This window comes from Acomys minous, assembly GCF_964271855.1.
Source record: "Acomys minous genome assembly, chromosome: 15".
Taxonomy (NCBI): domain Eukaryota; kingdom Metazoa; phylum Chordata; class Mammalia; order Rodentia; family Muridae; genus Acomys; species Acomys minous.
The window spans coordinates 100,483,291-100,500,223 of record NC_140497.1 but is presented as its reverse complement, the minus strand read 5'-3'; the positions used below and the strand labels follow the sequence as shown (position 1 = coordinate 100,500,223).

The 16,933-nt window shown below is 55.3% G+C and overlaps 1 protein-coding gene across 1 annotated transcript; it reads left to right on the top strand.

Annotated features, from left to right (window-relative positions):
* The first annotated feature begins 84 nt into the window (after positions 1 to 84).
* On the top strand, positions 85 to 12,860 carry SLC35E1 (solute carrier family 35 member E1). The gene is made up of 6 exons (XM_084759199.1): positions 85 to 557; positions 799 to 869; positions 2,923 to 3,060; positions 4,238 to 4,363; positions 9,086 to 9,331; positions 9,869 to 12,860. Exons 1-6 carry the CDS (start codon positions 137 to 139, stop codon positions 10,094 to 10,096), a joined length of 1,230 nt encoding a protein of 409 aa, XP_084615325.1. The 5' UTR covers positions 85 to 136; the 3' UTR covers positions 10,097 to 12,860.
* The last annotated feature ends 4,073 nt before the right edge of the window (positions 12,861 to 16,933 follow it).

Below are 16,933 nucleotides of genomic sequence, written 5' to 3'. Positions count from 1 at the left end.
TGGCGAGAGGCGATGACGCGCAGGGCGGGCGGCCAATAGAGAGCGGCGTCTGCCGGCGCGCCCGCCCGGGCTGTCCCGCCCCCGGCCCCGCGTCCGGCGGTCGTCCGGCGCGCGAAGGGGCGGCCGCTCGGGCAGGATGGCGGCGGCGGCGGCCGCGGGTCCCGGCGCGGGCGCGGGGGTCCCGGGCGCGGGGGGCGGCGGCGGAGCTCGCGAGGGCGCGCGGGTGGCGGCGCTGTGCCTGCTGTGGTACGCGCTGAGCGCGGGCGGTAACGTGGTCAACAAGGTGATTCTGAGCGCCTTCCCGTTCCCGGTCACCGTGTCGCTGTGCCACATCCTGGCGCTGTGCGCGGGGCTGCCGCCGCTGCTGCGCGCCTGGCGCGTGCCGCCCGCGCCGCCCGTGTCCGGCCCGGGCCCCGGCCCGCATCCGGCGTCCGGCCCGCTGCTGCCGCCGCGCTTCTATCCGCGTTACGTGCTGCCGCTCGCCTTCGGCAAGTACTTCGCCTCGGTGTCGGCGCACGTCAGCATCTGGAAGGTGCCGGTGTCCTACGCGCACACTGGTAGGTCGTGCGCGCTGCCCGGGGCTTCAAAGTGTGGGTACGAGTGTGCGGGCCGTCTGACTGAGGTGCCGCCACGGCGCGGCGGATTCTCGGGTTGGAAAATGTCCGAGGAGTTAAACCGAGCGCCGACCAGAACTGACTCCAGCTATTGGGGTCGGGAGGAAGCCTTACAGAAAGAAGGTCCGGCGTCGGGTGTGCGGGTGCAGGGTCTGCCCGCTCACTGCCTTTCCTCTCTTTGCAGTCAAGGCCACCATGCCCATCTGGGTGGTCCTCCTGTCCCGGATCATTATGAAGGAGAAACAGAGCACCAAGGTAACCCTGGCAGAAAGCCCTGGACTAGGCGGGATTCCCCGTAGCTCCCAAGGTTGATGACGTGGTTGGACCGTGGCAAACCTCTGGCTTCCTGTCAAATAAGGAAGTCGTGGTGTCAGCCTCCTGTGGCCTCCCTCACCTAGTGTCCCGAACTCACGTACCTTTCCCGCAGCAGGTGTGTGTATGTGAAGGGGAGATGTCCCAGAGTAATGTCTTGCACGTTGTCCCTAAGTGCCACATCCCTCAGGGTTCCGCCGTTCTTTTCTGGTTTGATTCCCTCCCTGGGATTGGTGGTAGGTGATGTCTGTTTGGTCCCATTTTGGCAAGTCACCAAGAAACAAATTAAGTTGGGACAGATTTTCCTTCTCTTACTTTAATCTTACATTTATCTATGTGTGTGTGTATGTTGTGCCTTTGCATGTGTGTGGAGGACAGTTTTCACTGTGCAGATACCTGGGATCAGACTCAGGTTGTCCGGCTTGGCAGAGAGCAAGCGACCTCGTTTGTTGAGTTGTCATGTCTTAGTTTACCCATCACCAGAAAGAATGGTTGGTAGCGGCTGTCTGGGTCTGATGTGAGATACTGGGTCGGAGGAGTTTGATGATAGCAGAATCCAGGCCGTTCTTAGAAATTAAAGCTTTCAGGAGCCCAGTGTGGTGCCATGGGTCTGTTACGCCAGGATGACAGGATGCTGAGGCAGGAGGGTGGAGAGGTCCAGGTCAGGTTAGGGCACAGAGCTGGACCTTGTCTCAAAAACTCTAAGAGCTGGGCATAATTGTATGTACCTTTAACCCCACAGTTGGGAGGCAGAGACAGGAATATCTCAGAAGGAAAGAGATTGGGGGGTGGGGTGGAGAGTGGAGACAGGCTTGGACTCGGGGTTGTCTGGATATGGATCACGTACAGCACCCAGAGATGCCAGATGCAGATGCCAGGCTAGGCATTTCCTGGCCGGGGGCTAGAGAGCCAGGGTTGGGTTTGCTGTGTCCTTCAACACAGTAGGGTGCCAATGGCCCAGCTGGAAGCCACCTCACCTTGTTCTGGGAGTGGCTGCACCCTGGGTTCCTGCAAAAACTGGGCCACCTTTGGCTGAGTTTTGTCCTCGGGCCCATCTTCATCCTGGTGAGCCCTGAGCGATGTCAGGCCTCCTGGGGGTCAGAGTTGCCAGGGAGGCATCCAGGTGTGTCACCTGATAGCACACCTTGTGTTTATCAGTTTTCCTTGTCCCTGGGGACATTGTACCTGGCTCAGGGCCTCACGGGTGCAGAGCCTGGAGATTGGCCCTCTTGGGCAAGGGACCTGCCCTCAAGGCACGTAAGTCAGGCCGCGGAGTCCTTGTTCTAGGGGAAGAGGCAGGATACGGGCAGGAAGAGTGGGCCATGGCCGGGAGTACAGACAGGAGTTCCCATCCCAGTGGCTACTGCTCTCTCCCTCCTAAAAGCCTCACCTGACTTGTTTGTTTTTACATTTATTATTTTGTAGATTTTGTAGGTATGTGGGCACACATGGGGGTCAGAGGACAACTTGCAGGAGTTGGTTCTCTCTCTCCACCAAGGAGTCCGGGAGATCAAACTCAGTCAGGCCTGGAACAGTTTACCAGCTGGGACATCTGACTGGCCCTTGATTTTCATACAGAATCTCACCCCAGGCTGACCTAAGACTGGAAATCCAGCTGCAATTCTTCCTTGTTGGGCTTTGCTTGCTAGCTTGCCTGTGTACATGTCTCCTGTTGGTGTCTGGGTCTAGTTTGTGAGATGGTCAGTTCTCTCCTTCCGTGTGGGTCCTGGGCATTGAGCGCCAGCTGTCGGGCTTGCTGGCAAGTGCCTTTATCTTTCAGCCATCCCACCAGCCCCACCCTGAGGCTTAGTAACCCTCTTGTCTCAGCTTTCTGAGCACCAGAATGCTGTCCCTGAAGCACCATGTGAGGTGCAGGCAGCATTTCCCAGGGTGGAAGATGGGGTCCCCCAGGTAAGGTATGGGGCTGCCCAACATTTTCTGCAGTTCTGGGTGGTGGCTGGCCCCACCCCATCTGAGCCCCTCTGCCCTCCCGCAGGTGTACCTGTCACTGGTCCCCATCATCAGTGGAGTCCTGCTGGCCACTGTCACAGAGCTGTCCTTCGACGTGTGGGGGCTGGTCAGCGCCCTGGCAGCCACGCTGTGCTTCTCCCTTCAGAACATCTTCTCCAAAAAGGTGTGTGGGCCCTGTCTGTCCCCGTGGGCCCTGTCCCTGGCACAGGTTGCCGGAGGGCGGTGGCATCAAGTCAGCTGACCAGAGCAGACCCTCATGTGCCCTGTTGCTTGTTTTGCTTTGAAAGCTAACCCTAACCTACTCTATTATCTATTGTTCCTTTTCTTTTACATGTTTTCTTGCTACGTTTTATTTATACACTTAGTGTGTATGTGCAGGGCACCTACCATGGCCTTAGTGTGGCGGTCAGGGACAACTTGCAGGAATCACTTCTTCTTCCATCCTGTGGGCCCTGAGCCTTGAACTCAGGTCACCAGGCTTGGTGGCAAGCCCTTATAATCCTTCTCCCACTGACCCATCTCGCTGGCCCCTCCACATTATTTCCCACTAAACCCAGAAATCTCCCTTGCACAGTTTTGTGCCATGACCCCTGGGGTCTGCCTGCAGTCTCTGCCACCAAGTGATTGGGTTTTACATACATGACGCCATGCCCAGTTCTGTGTGGGTGCTAGGGATCTGAACTTGGGTCCTTGTGTCTGAGGCATGTCGCAGCCCCTCAGCCTTTCCTTTCCGGGGGCTTGTGTATGCAGAGGGTGCTCTTCCACCGAGGTGTGGTTAGACTTTGTCTTATCTGCTTGGGATCCTCTGCTGTGACTGTGTGGTGTCACCTTGCTGCAGAGCTTTCAGTCATGACTAAAACTTAGAGTTGCTGGGTGCCACCGTCAGCACAGTGGGTCCCCTTGGGGGGATGTCGCTTATTTCCACTTATGATAAGAAGCACATCTGGGAACCTCTGCCGAGCGCGCTGCTGACTGAGGTGGCCCCCAGCGATAGGCCTGAGGTCCATGGTTTGGGCTAGGATCTATTTCTAGCTTTGGCCTGGCATTGCCTGCTGGTGCTCAGACAGACTAAGCCAATGTAGACTCAGTTCAGAGGGCTGGCAGTCAGGCGTGGCGGTACCTGCCTGTCGTGAGCAGCTGTGGATTACTGGGTTAGTTCTGGTTTTCCTCTGTCATCTTCCCATCTACAGGACAGGGGCCTTTGTCCAGGCATGGCTGTGTTCCTTCATAAACAAGCAGGGCGCTCTGATATCTGAGCATGGATGTCAGATTCCGGTCCCATGCTGGGGACTGGATACCTACGCCTTGTTGCTGGTGCTAATGAGGCACTCTCCCCTCAGGTGCTGAGGGACTCCAGGATCCACCACCTGCGGCTGCTCAACATCCTGGGCTGCCACGCCGTGTTCTTCATGATCCCCACGTGGGTCCTGGTGGACCTCTCCACCTTCCTGGTCAGCAGCGACCTGGTGAGTTGGGACAGCTGAGACCTGCGTGTCTCACCGCTTTCTAAGCACATGCTTTGTTGGAGGCTGGAGCCACGCGTTCATCTTGAGGCAGCTGTGCTTGTCTGTTTCCTGTTGGTGTAACAGAGTACCTGATGCAGGCTCGGCCAAAAGAGTAGGAGTCCTAGCCGGGCGCAGTGGTGCACGCCTGTAATCTCAGCACTCGGGAGGCAGAGGCAAGCAGATCTCTGTGAGTTCAAGGCCAGCCTGGTCTATAGAGTGAGTCCAGGACAGCCAGGGCTGTTACACAGAGAAACCCTGTCTCGAAAAACAGTACAAACAAACAAACAAAAAAGAATAGGAAAGGTTAGCTCTCAATTCTGGAAACTGAAAGCCTGGCGTGCAGTGGGTTCCTTTCTGAGGGCTCCTGTCACATCCTGCCATACCACAAGACAGTGACAGGAGCACATGTGGGAGGGAGGAGCCAGTCTCTGAGCAGCTGCCTGAGAGCCAGGACTCCGCCGTCCTGTGTCCAGCAGCTGTCCATCAGTGTGACAAAGTGCTTAAGGTTATTGGTGTGGAGAGAGGAAGCGTCATCTGTGTCAGGGTGTCATCTTTGTGTGCTTGGCCCGATGCTTTGGTCTGTAGTGGGTGCACAGCTGACATGTCCCTGTAGATGCCGGTGGAGCAGCCGTGCAGGAGGGAGGCTCGTTCCAGCATTCACAATTCATCCAGATGGGCTCCGAATCTGTGAGCAGCTGCAGGGACTGAACTCCTGGGAAGATGGGCTGTCCCGTTGCAGTCTTCTCCACAGCCGCCTCTCCCTCCGGCACAGACACACACACAGGTCCCTGCACATGCTCTCACTGGTGAAGCAGTGGTCAGTCTGGATATGATTGTCCTCGGTCCCGAGTGTGGACGGACTGGTCCCCCGCTGTTGGAGGTGGTGGGACCTGGTAGAGGAAGTGAGGAGTTAGGACATGTCCTTGGAGGGGACCTCTCTTCCTGTTTCACTCTGCCTCTGCTTCCTCTCGATGAGGTTATGCCTGCTGAAAGAGCCTTTGCCAGAGCGAGCAGGCTCAAGCCACATGATCACAAACTGCGTCTCCAGGACTGTGGCTCGGGGCTGACTGTGGCCAGGACAACACTTCCCCTGGCCTCAAAAGGCCCAGGCTTCACCCAAGATGGCATTCGCCTCTTGTCCTAGCACTCAGGAGGGCCAGGAATCCAGAGTCATCTTTGTTTGTTACAGTAAGTGTGTGAAGACCCTGGGCTGCATGAGACCCTGTCTCACAAGAGAGCTGACTGTTCCTGGTACAGTGGCACAGCGCAGCTCTGGAGCAGGGGAGGGTGCATGGGAGACACTGGAGCCCTGGACGGACACGGTGATTTAAGGAACGTGGGAATCCTGGGAAAGGCTGGGGAGCTGGTACAGACCTGTTACCTAAACCCACAGGAAGCACAGTGGGGAGATCAGGAGATGGGGTCACCCTCAGAGACATGGCGAGTTTGAAGTCAGCCTGGGCTACGTGAGACCCTGTCTCAAAAAGAAAAGGAAATCCTGGGCAGAGCTAGCGTGGCCCGTAAGCACCGCCCCCACAGTATCCCCGAGACTAGATGGAGCTGGGGGTCCGGCACTGCCCAGCCCTGAGCACCCAGCACGTAGGAACAAAAGGCGCCTTGAGGGTGTCTCCGTGGGCTGCCAGAGTCTGAAGCCTGGAATAGCGGCATCCGTACAGGGGTCAAGGAGGGCCTGCGTCTTCTACCATGGTAGTCCTGAGCGTGTTCAGGGCCCAGAGACGGCAGGGGCAGGGGCAGGTGCTGGCCATGCAGCCTCATGACCCTCTGTGTCCTTAGGACCCGCATGGTGGAGAAAGCCCACTTCCACTGGTGTCTGCTGACCTCTTCAGGCACCTCGGCACAAAGCTGCCCATACGTGTACACAGAAAGGATGCTATTTTAAAATACAAAAGTGGCTGGGCGTGGTGGCACACGCCTTTAATCGCAGCACGTGGGAGGCTGAGGCAGGTGGATCTCTCTGAGTGGGAAGCCAGCCTGGTCTACAGAGTGAATCTAGGACAGCCAGGGGTACACAGAGAAACCCTATCTCAAAAAAAAACAAGAAAAAAAGGGCTAGGCATGGTGGCGCATGCCTGTAATCCTAGCACCTGGGAGGCAGAGGCAGGAAGATCGCTGTGAGTTCAAGGCCAGCCTGGTCTACAAAGCGAGTCCAGGACAGCCAAGACTACACAGACAAACCCTGTCTCAAAAAACCAAAAAGAGCTAGGATAGCAGGAAGTTGGCTGTGAAACAGTTTCCCTAGAAATGGCTGCATAAACAAGTCAGGACAGTGGCAGTGCCAGTGACATGCTAATCTGGAACAGAGAGAACATTTCATGGCGTCTCACCCTTAGACAAAGAACTACAGGCAACTAAGGACAGCTGAGAGAGGGAGCATTAGCCTCTCCCAGGGATGGGGACCCTCACTGGCTGTCCAGTGCAGCGTAGTCGGCTCAGAAACCATATACACACAAACACAAACCAGGCTCAACAGGTTGTTTATATATGTGATGTGTTCACACACATCTGTATGTAACAGTAATAAAGAAAACGGCTGTCAACTTGGGTGTGTGAGGAGACCTGGAGGGAGGACAGGGATAGGAAAAGTGATGCAATTTTATTTCAATTAGAAACATTTTTTAAAAAAAGAAATCAAATGGAAATCTTAGAATGGCAACAACCAAGCCTCAGTAGGTGACTGACCCGCCGGGGTGATGACAGTGGAAGGAGCCAGAAAGTTAAAATTCGGTCAGTAGAAATTGTCCAGTGCAGTGGGGTGGCCATGCCTGTAATCCCATCGCCTGGCAGTGACACAGAAAGGCAGAGTGTAGAGCCCACAAGTGCTTCTGCCCGTGCCTGTGGGAAGAAACCGTTGCCTTTGCTGGGCATCCTCCGCCACCCCACTGTAGGGCCACTCACCCCAGCACGGGCACCCAGGTGAAAGCCTGCTCCTGCCCAGTGCTGTGGGGCTCTTGACTTGGATGTGGCACTTGCCATCCCCCAAGGAAACGGGATGGGTGCAGCTCCAGCCTCTCATCAGGGAAGCCTCCCGTGCCCAGAGGAAGCTTTGTTGCAGGAATAGAAAGTGCACCCACTTTGTGCTCCGTGCAATTTTCCTTCCATTCCTTTCTGCGTGTGTGTGCGTGTGTGTGTGTCTCCCATCAACTAGTGATGTGTCTCTTGTGCTGTACAGGTAGAGAACAGCCCAGCCTCCTGCATCTTCCTTAGTAGCTCCCCCTTGTCTTTGGGAGTAGGATTTCTCTGACTGGCTGGGTTGCCTGCTAGCTTCTGTCACCTGAGCTTCTTGCCTGCAAATGGGCAGCTGCACCCAGTTTTTTTTCCCCAGGTGGGTGCTGGGGCTCCGAACTTGGGCACTTTGCTGGTGAGCCCCACCTTTGGTGCTTTTGAAACAGATCTATGTCCTGTAGTAGGTGGCCCAAGGAGACTTCAAACTCCTGATCCTCCTGCCTCCACCTCCTGAGTGCTGAGTAGAAAGGGTTCCTGGCATGCCTAGGTTTGGACTCAGTGTGAGTTGGCTGACTGTGACCCTTCCCTCCTTCCCTGGTAGAGGGCCCGCCGGGACTTGGATGGATGGGCACTGGCAGCAGGACAGGGTGTGGATATGAGTGATCTGTGAGGAGGCGATGCCTGGGGCCTCCCGATGACCTAGCCAGGCCTTGCTGTTCCACTCTCTGGAAGTTCTTCCCCGGGGCCGCCCACAGCTTCATACATGCTCACCACGTGCTTTGCCACTGGGCCTTGGGAAGGCGCACGCCTGTGCGTCGTGAGGACAAGATTTAGACATCAGGAGGCTGCACCCCCGCCACACAGTGTTGGTGGTCTTTTTAAGAAAAATTACTAGAGCTAGAGAGATGGCTCGGCAGTTAAGAGTACTAACTGCTCTTTCAGAGGTCCTGAGTTCAATTTTAAGCAACCATATGGTGGCTCATAACCATCTGTAATGTGATCTGGTGCCCTCTTCTGGTGTGCAGGTGTACATGCAGGCAGAGCACACACAAACATTAAATAAATAAATCTTTTAAAAAAGAAAAATTAATGTATGGGTGTTTTGACTATGTGTGTGTCCACATACAACATGTGTAATTGGTGCCTTCAGAGGTCAAAAGAGGACTTTGGATCCCCTGGGACTTGTATTACAGACAATCGTGATCTGCTACGTGGGCGCTGGGAACCGAGCCCCGCGCTCTGGCAGAGTAGCCAGTGCTCTTAGCTGATGAGCCCCTCTGCAGCCCTTTGGTGGCTGCTTTTGCATCTGACTGAAGGGCTGCACCATGCAGTGGGTGGTCAGGAGCTAGAGGTCACATGTGTAAAGCACCGCATGAACTGGTGAAATGGCTCAGCTGGTAAAGGTGCCTGTTCCCAAAACTATCACCCACCAGTGTGTGGCCAGCCTGGGCTACGCGATGCTCTGCTTTAAAAAAAAATTAAGGGGCTGGAGTCGTGGCGCACACCTTTAATCCCAGCACTCAGGAGGCAGAGGCAGGTGTGGATCGCTGTGAGTTCGAGGCCAGCCTGGTCTACAAAGCGAGTCCAGGACAGCCAAGGCTACACAGAGAAACCCTGTCTCAAAAAACAAACAGTTAACCACCTGCTGCCCCGTGGTGACAATCTGTTTGAGTACATCTGCACCCCTCCCCCGCTGATGCTCCCTGCCTGTCTCCACAGACCTATGTGTCTCAGTGGCCCTGGACGCTGCTGCTCCTGGCGGTCAGCGGCTTCTGCAACTTTGCACAGAATGTCATCGCCTTCAGCATTCTCAACCTCATCAGCCCACTCAGCTACTCGGTGGCCAACGCCACCAAAAGGATCATGGTCATCACCGTGTCCCTCATCATGCTGCGCAACCCAGTGACCAGCACCAATGTGCTGGGCATGCTTACTGCCATCCTGGGTGTCTTTCTGTACAACAAGGTGAGCATTAGGTGCCGCTGTCCCCAGCCAGTCCCAGCCTTGGGGAAGGGGACTCTGCTTCCTTACGGGGTGGGTCAGTTACGCGTGCTGGACAGACCAGCCTGGTGGCAGGGCCCCTGAGTGCTGGGCTCAGGGTGCAGGCAGCCTGAAGCCTGCTGTGTGCCGGGTTTGTTTGGAGCAGTCCTGTGTAGTCTAGTGGCCTTCAGCTCCTGACCCCAACTCCACCTCCCAGGGAGGACAGGGACAGGTGTCTGCACCCTGGTCTCTGCACTGCTGTGGATGGAGCCAGAGCTGGGCATGTAGGCCAGTGTTCTGCCACAGAAGCACCCCTAGCTCTTGGTTTGGGGGTGACCTCTTTGTTGAGTGATGTTCTCTTTTCTTTTTTGTTACAGTTTGTTTATTTTGAAACAAAATCTCTTGTAGCCTAGGTTGGCCCACTACATAGCTTAGGCTGGCTTGGTTCTCCTGCCCTTCCTGCTGGGATGACGTCCCTATGACGAAGCCCCTTGTGCCTCTCATTTCTCTCTCTAAACACAGACCAAGTACGACGCAAACCAGCAGGCCCGCCGCCACCTCCTCCCTGTGTCCACGTCGGACCTGGGCAGCAGAGAGCACCTGCGGAGCCCTGTGGAGAAGCCCCACAATGGTGCACTGTTCCCACAGCAGGGGGACTTCCAGTACCGCAACATCCTCCTCACAGACCACTTCCAGTATGGCCGCCAGGGCCACCCACACTCCTATGCCCTCAGCCGACACGATGTGTAGTGGCCCGCCAGGCCAGGCCTCCTGCCCACCTCTCTGAGCCCAGCAGCTTCAGAAGATTCTGGCAGCCCGGCTGAGCACATGACACGTGGCAGGCCATCAGGGGAGCCCTGGGTCCTGGCCCTTTTTGGGCTGTGTGAGGTGACCACAGCATGGACAGCCACAGGCTCTGGACAGGAGAGCCACAGAGAGACCCTGTTCCAGGTTTCTGCAGAGGCCACACTCTGCCTCGGTGCACAGGGTTGCTCCAGTGTGGTGCCAAGATCTGGTAGGAACTTCTGGTGACAACAGGGACCCACTCTACAGAAATGGCATCATTGTGGCTACAGCCCTGACAGCCAGCAGGAGGTGACATCTGGGGCGTCAAGGAGAGGACAGCAGGGCTGTAGCCCAGAGGTATGGAGGGCTGACACGGGTGGCACTACCTGTCCCCAGCAGCAGAGCTCCTGGATGCCCCAAGGCAGTTAGTTGGTCGTTTGCAGCTAATGCTGCCCTGGGGCAGACCTACAGTGACTATCCTCTGATACAGCCCTCTGGGCCTGGGCGGCCCTTGGACTCTAGAGGTGGTGGTGGCCAGTGTTATCTTGGCGGTGTCCCCGCCCCTCTGAATGCACAGAAGCCAGGTGGTGGTGACAGCAGTTTCCCTGGACCCTTGAGTTTCTCTGGGGAGCATCTTGTTAGCCATGAGAGCTTTCACACTGGGCCCTGTCAGGCGCTGCACAAGGGCTAGCCAGTGGGGTGGACCGTCTTGACTCATTTAAAAACATGAGCGTATGTTGCTGCAGCCAGTCCCTCTGAGCTCAGTAGTGCCTGGCAATGCTGTACTGGAGCTGCAGCCACAGTAGCCGAGTGGTATTCACACTCCATGTACAGTACAGCTGCTTATCTGTGAGGAGACCGAGTGTGTGTCAGGATCTGAATTGTGTCCCAGGAAATGGGACGTCAGGCAGGTCTTGTGTTTTTAGTTTGAAGCTGGATTGGTAGAATGCCTGTCTACCATGTGTGCAGCCTTAGCGTCTGCCCCCTGCATCACAGAAAGCCACGTGAGTGGCTCAGGCCTACCTTCCCAGCACCCTGGAAGCAGACACAGGAGGACGGGGTCCTCAGCTGCATAGTGAGTTCCAGAGCAGCCTGGGCAACAGGAGAGCCTGGCTCAAGGCTGGTGTGGCAATGCAGGGAGAACCTGATAGTGAGCAGAAATGTGGGCTCTGTTGTGGGCATAGGAGGCAGATGGCAGGAAGGACACCAGCCTTAGCTGGGGTATAGGTAGGTCTTGGGTTTTGTTTGTTTTGCTTTGAGACAGGGTCTCACAGTGTAGACCAGGCTGGCCTTGAACTCATGGGATCTACCTGTCTCCACCTTCCAAGTGCAGGATTAAGAGCATGTGCCACCATGCCCAGATGGAGTCGTCATCACTAAGGCTCCCAGGCTGACCTTTAACCCTTCTTCATGCCTCAGTGTCCATCACTGAGTATTGCTGCGTCATGGCGCCCAGTCCTTAGCTCCTGAGTCACTTGGGAGTTTTGTACTGAAGGTTAACTGACAACCTTAGCCTCCCGCTTGCCTGAGCCTCGGCAACCCCAGCCTTGGTCAGTCCCGTTTGCCTTGCTTCTTGGTTTCCCGATGTTCAGACCCTGCCACTGCAGAGTGGGCAGGAGCACCCTGCTAAGATGGTCTGCTGGCTTCTCCTCACTGAGGACACGGACCGAGACACCTAGCAGCACAACGGTCTCCATGGTGCCCCTGACTCCGTGCTGAATCTTTGGATTTCTGTGACGTTGCTGTCATTTGTGCATTTCCAATGTGAGGTTTTCCAGGGAGGGAAAAGGCCCATCTCACTTTTCTTACAGTTTATAAATTAATAAACGGGATATTTAATTCTGTTTGTAGGCTCTCAGCAAGTGTGAACATTGGAGTGGATGAGACAATCAGGATAGACCAGATTCTCAGATCAAAAGGCCACAGCTGGGGCTGCAGCTCGCTTGACATGAAGCCCTGCATCCCATCCTCAGCACCCAGCACTCAGGAGGCCAAGGCAATTAGGACCAGGAGTTCGGGGTAATCTCTGACTACATAGCGAGTTTGAAGCCAGCCTGGGCTACCTGAAACAGACAACAAACCAAACAAATCCAACCTGATGGCCCAGTTTACGTTGGCCCATTCAAAGTCTCATCAGCCCCACCCCACGCCTGGCCCCCACCACTCACCTCCCTCTCCAGGTCTGCCGTATCCCAGTCTCTCCTCTGGGGTTCATACTCATATACCCTTTGAAATGAAATGACTTAGCCAAAACACCAACCCTGACCTACCCAACTCCTTCATTTCACAGAAGGGGAAACCGAGTTAGCGTTCTGAATGTCTGCTCACTATTACAGCACTTGGGCTTCTTTCAGTTATTGATTTCTTCGAGATGCTATCTGCCTATGTAGCCCAGGCTGGCTCCTGCAGCCACGGCCTCAGCACTGCTGCTGGGCAGGAGCTGCCACACCCAGTACCATATTTTATACCATTTATTCTAAGGAAAACTCAAAACCCCCTTGTCAGAGGCAGTGACAGGGAAGTACTTGAGACTTGCTGGGAGGACGCCCGGCAGTGGGCTCTTCCTGACCAGACCTCGAGCCCCAAAACCTCAGGGTCTGAAACTGGGCAACTGTCATGTTCTTGTTTTCTATTCCCATCATCTTCAGGCTCCTGTGTCATAGCCTGTTCTGTGGGAATAGCTGTGTCCTGGTCGGTGTTCTCCAAAATAAATGATGGTCTCCAGGGACTTGAGGTTGGTTCTGGTTTGTCAGGGAGGATCTCTCCGTGTGCTCCGATCAGCACCGCATGCAAGGAGCCTGAGAGATGGTGCAGGCAGCCCCTTGCATGGCAGGTAGGAAACCAGAGCTGGAACCCCAAGGACCCATGTAAAAGCCAGGTAGATCCAGCCTGCCTGCCATCCTAACGCAGGGCTGGGCTACGGGTGTGCGGGGTGAAGCCAGAATGCCAGGTTCAGTGAGAGACCTGCCTTACATGTTAGGCCGAGGACCAGGGAGATAGCTAAGTAGGCGAAGGGATTCCCACCAGCCTGGTGGTCTGAGTTCAGCTTCTGGGACCCACATGGTAGGAGAGAACCGACTCCTTCAAGTTGTTCTCTGCCACATTTACACTGTGGCACACACACTGAGAGAGACCCTTAATATCTTAAATGTTAAGTGTGCACACCTTTAATCCCAGCCCTCGGGAGGCAGAGGCAGGTGGATCTCTGTGAGTTCAAGGCCAGCCTGGTCTACAGAGTGAGTCCAGGACAGCCAAGGCTACACAGAGAAACCCTGTCTTGAAAATCCCAAAAGGGAAAAAAAAAATGAAGTCTAGAGCAGATAAAGAAGGACCTGATGTTAACTCGGGGCTCTGCGTGCACATCACACGCACGAGCCTTTATGCATGGGCACCTACACATGCAAACAAATGCATGCACCTGTGTACACAAACCAGAGATACGCAAGGCAAAAATGCTAACTCTGTCTTCATTTTCATGCCTGGATGTCTGGCGTGGGTGTGTGTGTGTGTGTGTGTGTGCGCGCGCGCGCGCACTATAAGGCTGGCCTTCCACCCCAGGAGAACCTCTGTGGCTTCAGCCAGCAAATGCTACACCAGGACTCAGGTCCTGAAGGAGTCCAGGTTCAGGCACGCTCCTCAAAGGCGGTCATGGCACCCACTTCTCTAGCTACCCTCCTCATCTGCAGCCCAGGCTGAGCTGCAAGTCTACTACAGGAGTGCTTGGCACCTGAGCTAGTAAGCCTCGGCTCCTCCTGCCAGGTGTAGCAGTCACCCCCTCCCTGGGGAGCTGAAGCAGGGATGCTGTTTGTTCAGAAAGTGAGATAAAGACAACCACTAACATCAAAGGCTGGGAAACTAACACCTATGACCTCATCGAACAACCCCCAGAGCTTCCATCCACAAATACTACAAGACTCAAACGTGTGGGAGGGTACATTCAAGCCATGAAATTTGGGGTGGCCTGTTCACACCATAGCTGGATGGATCCCTCATTAAGGTATGAGTATTTTTATTTGGAAGACAGGAATGCTTTTTCCTTTTTACTGAGTCTGGGGAATGGCAAATCTTCCAGTCAGTCATCTCCGTCAGGAACACCCACAAGCTCACCTGGCCCTGGGCCCATCACAGGTCGTTCTAGACTGTACCAAGCTGGTGGTCGGCACTGACTTCACAGGCCTCTCTTGGCACTTCCCCAGTGTCCTCCACACAGCTCATCCCAGGGCAACCGTGGTTAGACCTGCATCCTGCTAACAGAAGGGCATTCTCTGCGGGGTCAGCAGCAAGGTAGCTCCCCAGGGACCAAGTGGGCCTCTAGGACAGGGACAAATGAACTCACTCTCTTCCTTCAGAGGAGCCCAGGAGCCATGACTGGGGAACGGGAGTAGCTGACGCTCTGCTGGGCTTTGCGGTAACTGCTGCGTGTTGCACCCATAAAAAAGAGGACATGGGGTGCCCTGCTCTATCTCACTCTCCACATTATCTCAATGGCCCCAAGCTGACAGCCAGTGAGCCGCAGAGCGCAGAGGTAGCAGTCACAGGCGGCCACTCGTGGCTTTGAGGTTGTAGGTGGATTCAAACTCAGGTCCTCATGCCACCCACACAGCGAACACTCTAGCCATTTCCTCACCACTCATTTATTTACTATATGTGGGGTACACAGGCCACAGTGCGTACTTGGGAGGTTGGAGGGCTGCTTGTAGGAGTCAGGGCTCCCACTGTGTGAGTTCCAGGTCACCAGGCTTGGCAGCAAGTCCCTTTATCCCAGGGCTATCTCAGTGCTCCCTTCGGTTAAGACAGCCAGCTCTGGCCGGGCACGGTGGTGCACACCTTTAATCCCAGCACTTAGGAGGCAGAGGCAGGTGGATCTCTGAGTTCAAAGCCAGCCTGGTCTACAGAGTCCAGGACAGCTAGGGCTCCAGAGAAACCCTGTCTCGGAAAACCAAAATAAATAAAGCTAGCTATCTCTGAACTCACTGTGTATCTCCTGCCTGTGATACCTGTGTGTTAAGCACTGAACTGAAACCATACCCTGTATTTAGGGGTTACATGGCCATCTGTTGAAACACTGGGGGGGGGGGCGGGGGGCGCTAGACCTCACATGCTAAGCAAGCTCTGATCTACAGCTCCAGCCTTGTGATTCCTGGCTGTTTGGGTTTCCCCTGTATTTTGGAGTATTCAGTGAGCAGTCAGGGCAGCTATCACAGTGAAGGGACCAAATGTGCTGCAAAGCTTTGGAAGCGGCCTCAGTGGATGGGATTCGTACAGGTTCCCAAGGAGGCTCCTTAGAAGGCTAGGTCACGGCAACTGCTTTAGACCAGGGTACCTGAATGTCCCTACTGAGAAGTGGTGTTCAGTGTCTCGCATCTCACCTGCTGTCATGTTGATAAGGCTGGGTAAACTGGGTTAGGAGAGGGCAGGGAGATCTCAGAGGCAGCTGAAGGGAAGGCCGGGGAGTTGGTTTTACCAGCAAGTTAGTTTGGCCCAGACCCCTGGTCAAGTGGAGTGCTGGGTAGACAAAAGGCCCAGAGTGGTGACCCAGGAGAGCGGACAGTGTCACTGACCCCATCAGCTGGCTTGCAGGTCAGGACAATAGGATGGAGGCTAGGCAGGCCAGGTGCTGCAGAATGGAGAGAATACGGCCTGAGCCTTGTCAGGGAAGGAGTTACTGCGCTCTGCAAGGAGATCCCATACTGTCAGCAAGCATCTTCTGGAGCATCAGTCTCTGGTGAGAATAGAGATGGGTTGATGCAGACGCAGACTTCTGTTCATGCCACACAAGCAGCCCCTGTTGGTGTCTGGCTTTTACAGTGAGTTCTTGAATCTGAGCTCAGGGCTTCCTGCTCCTGTGCCAAGAGCATCACCTGTGAGCTATTTCTGCAGCCCCAAGATCAGGACACCATAAAGGGCTTTCACAGACCACAGGACAGGATTTCCAGGAGGGGCACACAGAATCTCCAGAGTGTCAGGATCCCTCCCAGGCTCAACTGCATCCTCCTCCTCCTGTCATCTTGGCTTGCAGCTTCAGCAGCTAAGGGTATCCAATGAGGCAAGAGAATCAGGAGACCCTGGCTAACAGGCCTGAAGGCGCAGAGGCCCATTAAGGCTTTGGTGGCCAGCACAATGCACAAAGTTGGTGCACAGCTCCAAGAGATCCTGTGCCCTCTTCCAGTTCCTGCAGGCTGCACTGAAGTCACGTGCACAAACCCGCCAGACACACACATAATTAAAACAAATGGTTTGTTTTTTGTTTATGTGTTTGTTTTCAAGACAGGGTTTCTCTGTGTGGTACTGGATGTCCTGGAACTCTGAAGACCAGGCTGGCCTCGAACTCGATATCCGCCTGCCTCTGCCTCCCAAGTGCTGAGATTAAAGGCGTGAGCCACCACTGTCTCTACCCCACCCCCAAGGACGGTGGTATAGCTCTGTGCTTGCCTAACATGCATCTAGCCCTGGCTTACATCGCCAGCATCACATAGCCCCGACGTGGTGGTGACACACGCCGGTCGTCGCAGGACTCAAGAGCCGGGAGTTAGAAGTCAGCTTGGGATCCCTGAGACCCAACGTCCAAAAAGCATAAATAAATAGTAAGTAGACAAAAGGGGCTGGCTGCCGCCAGCTGCCTCCGGTTCTCCTTCCCCAGGCCAGCACGCGCCTTCAGAAGACATGCCGTCGCTCCACCTCTGTCCGATCCCGACGTTGGGGTGCCCGGCGCCCCCATGCTCAAAATTCTTACCCAAAAGGCGCAGATGGGAACGGAAGGGTACGAGCCGGGATCGTGTGACTCGCCAGGCCCACCACCGG

Coding starts and splice junctions, on each gene's coding strand:
- SLC35E1 (XM_084759199.1), top strand. CDS start 137: ATGGCGGCGGCGGCGGCCGCGGGTCCCGGCGCGGGCGCGGGGGTCCCG. Junction 558..798: donor GGTGTCCTACGCGCACACTG/GTAGGTCGTGCG, acceptor CTCTCTTTGCAG/TCAAGGCCACCATGCCCATC. Junction 4,364..9,085: donor TCCTGGTCAGCAGCGACCTG/GTGAGTTGGGAC, acceptor CTGTCTCCACAG/ACCTATGTGTCTCAGTGGCC.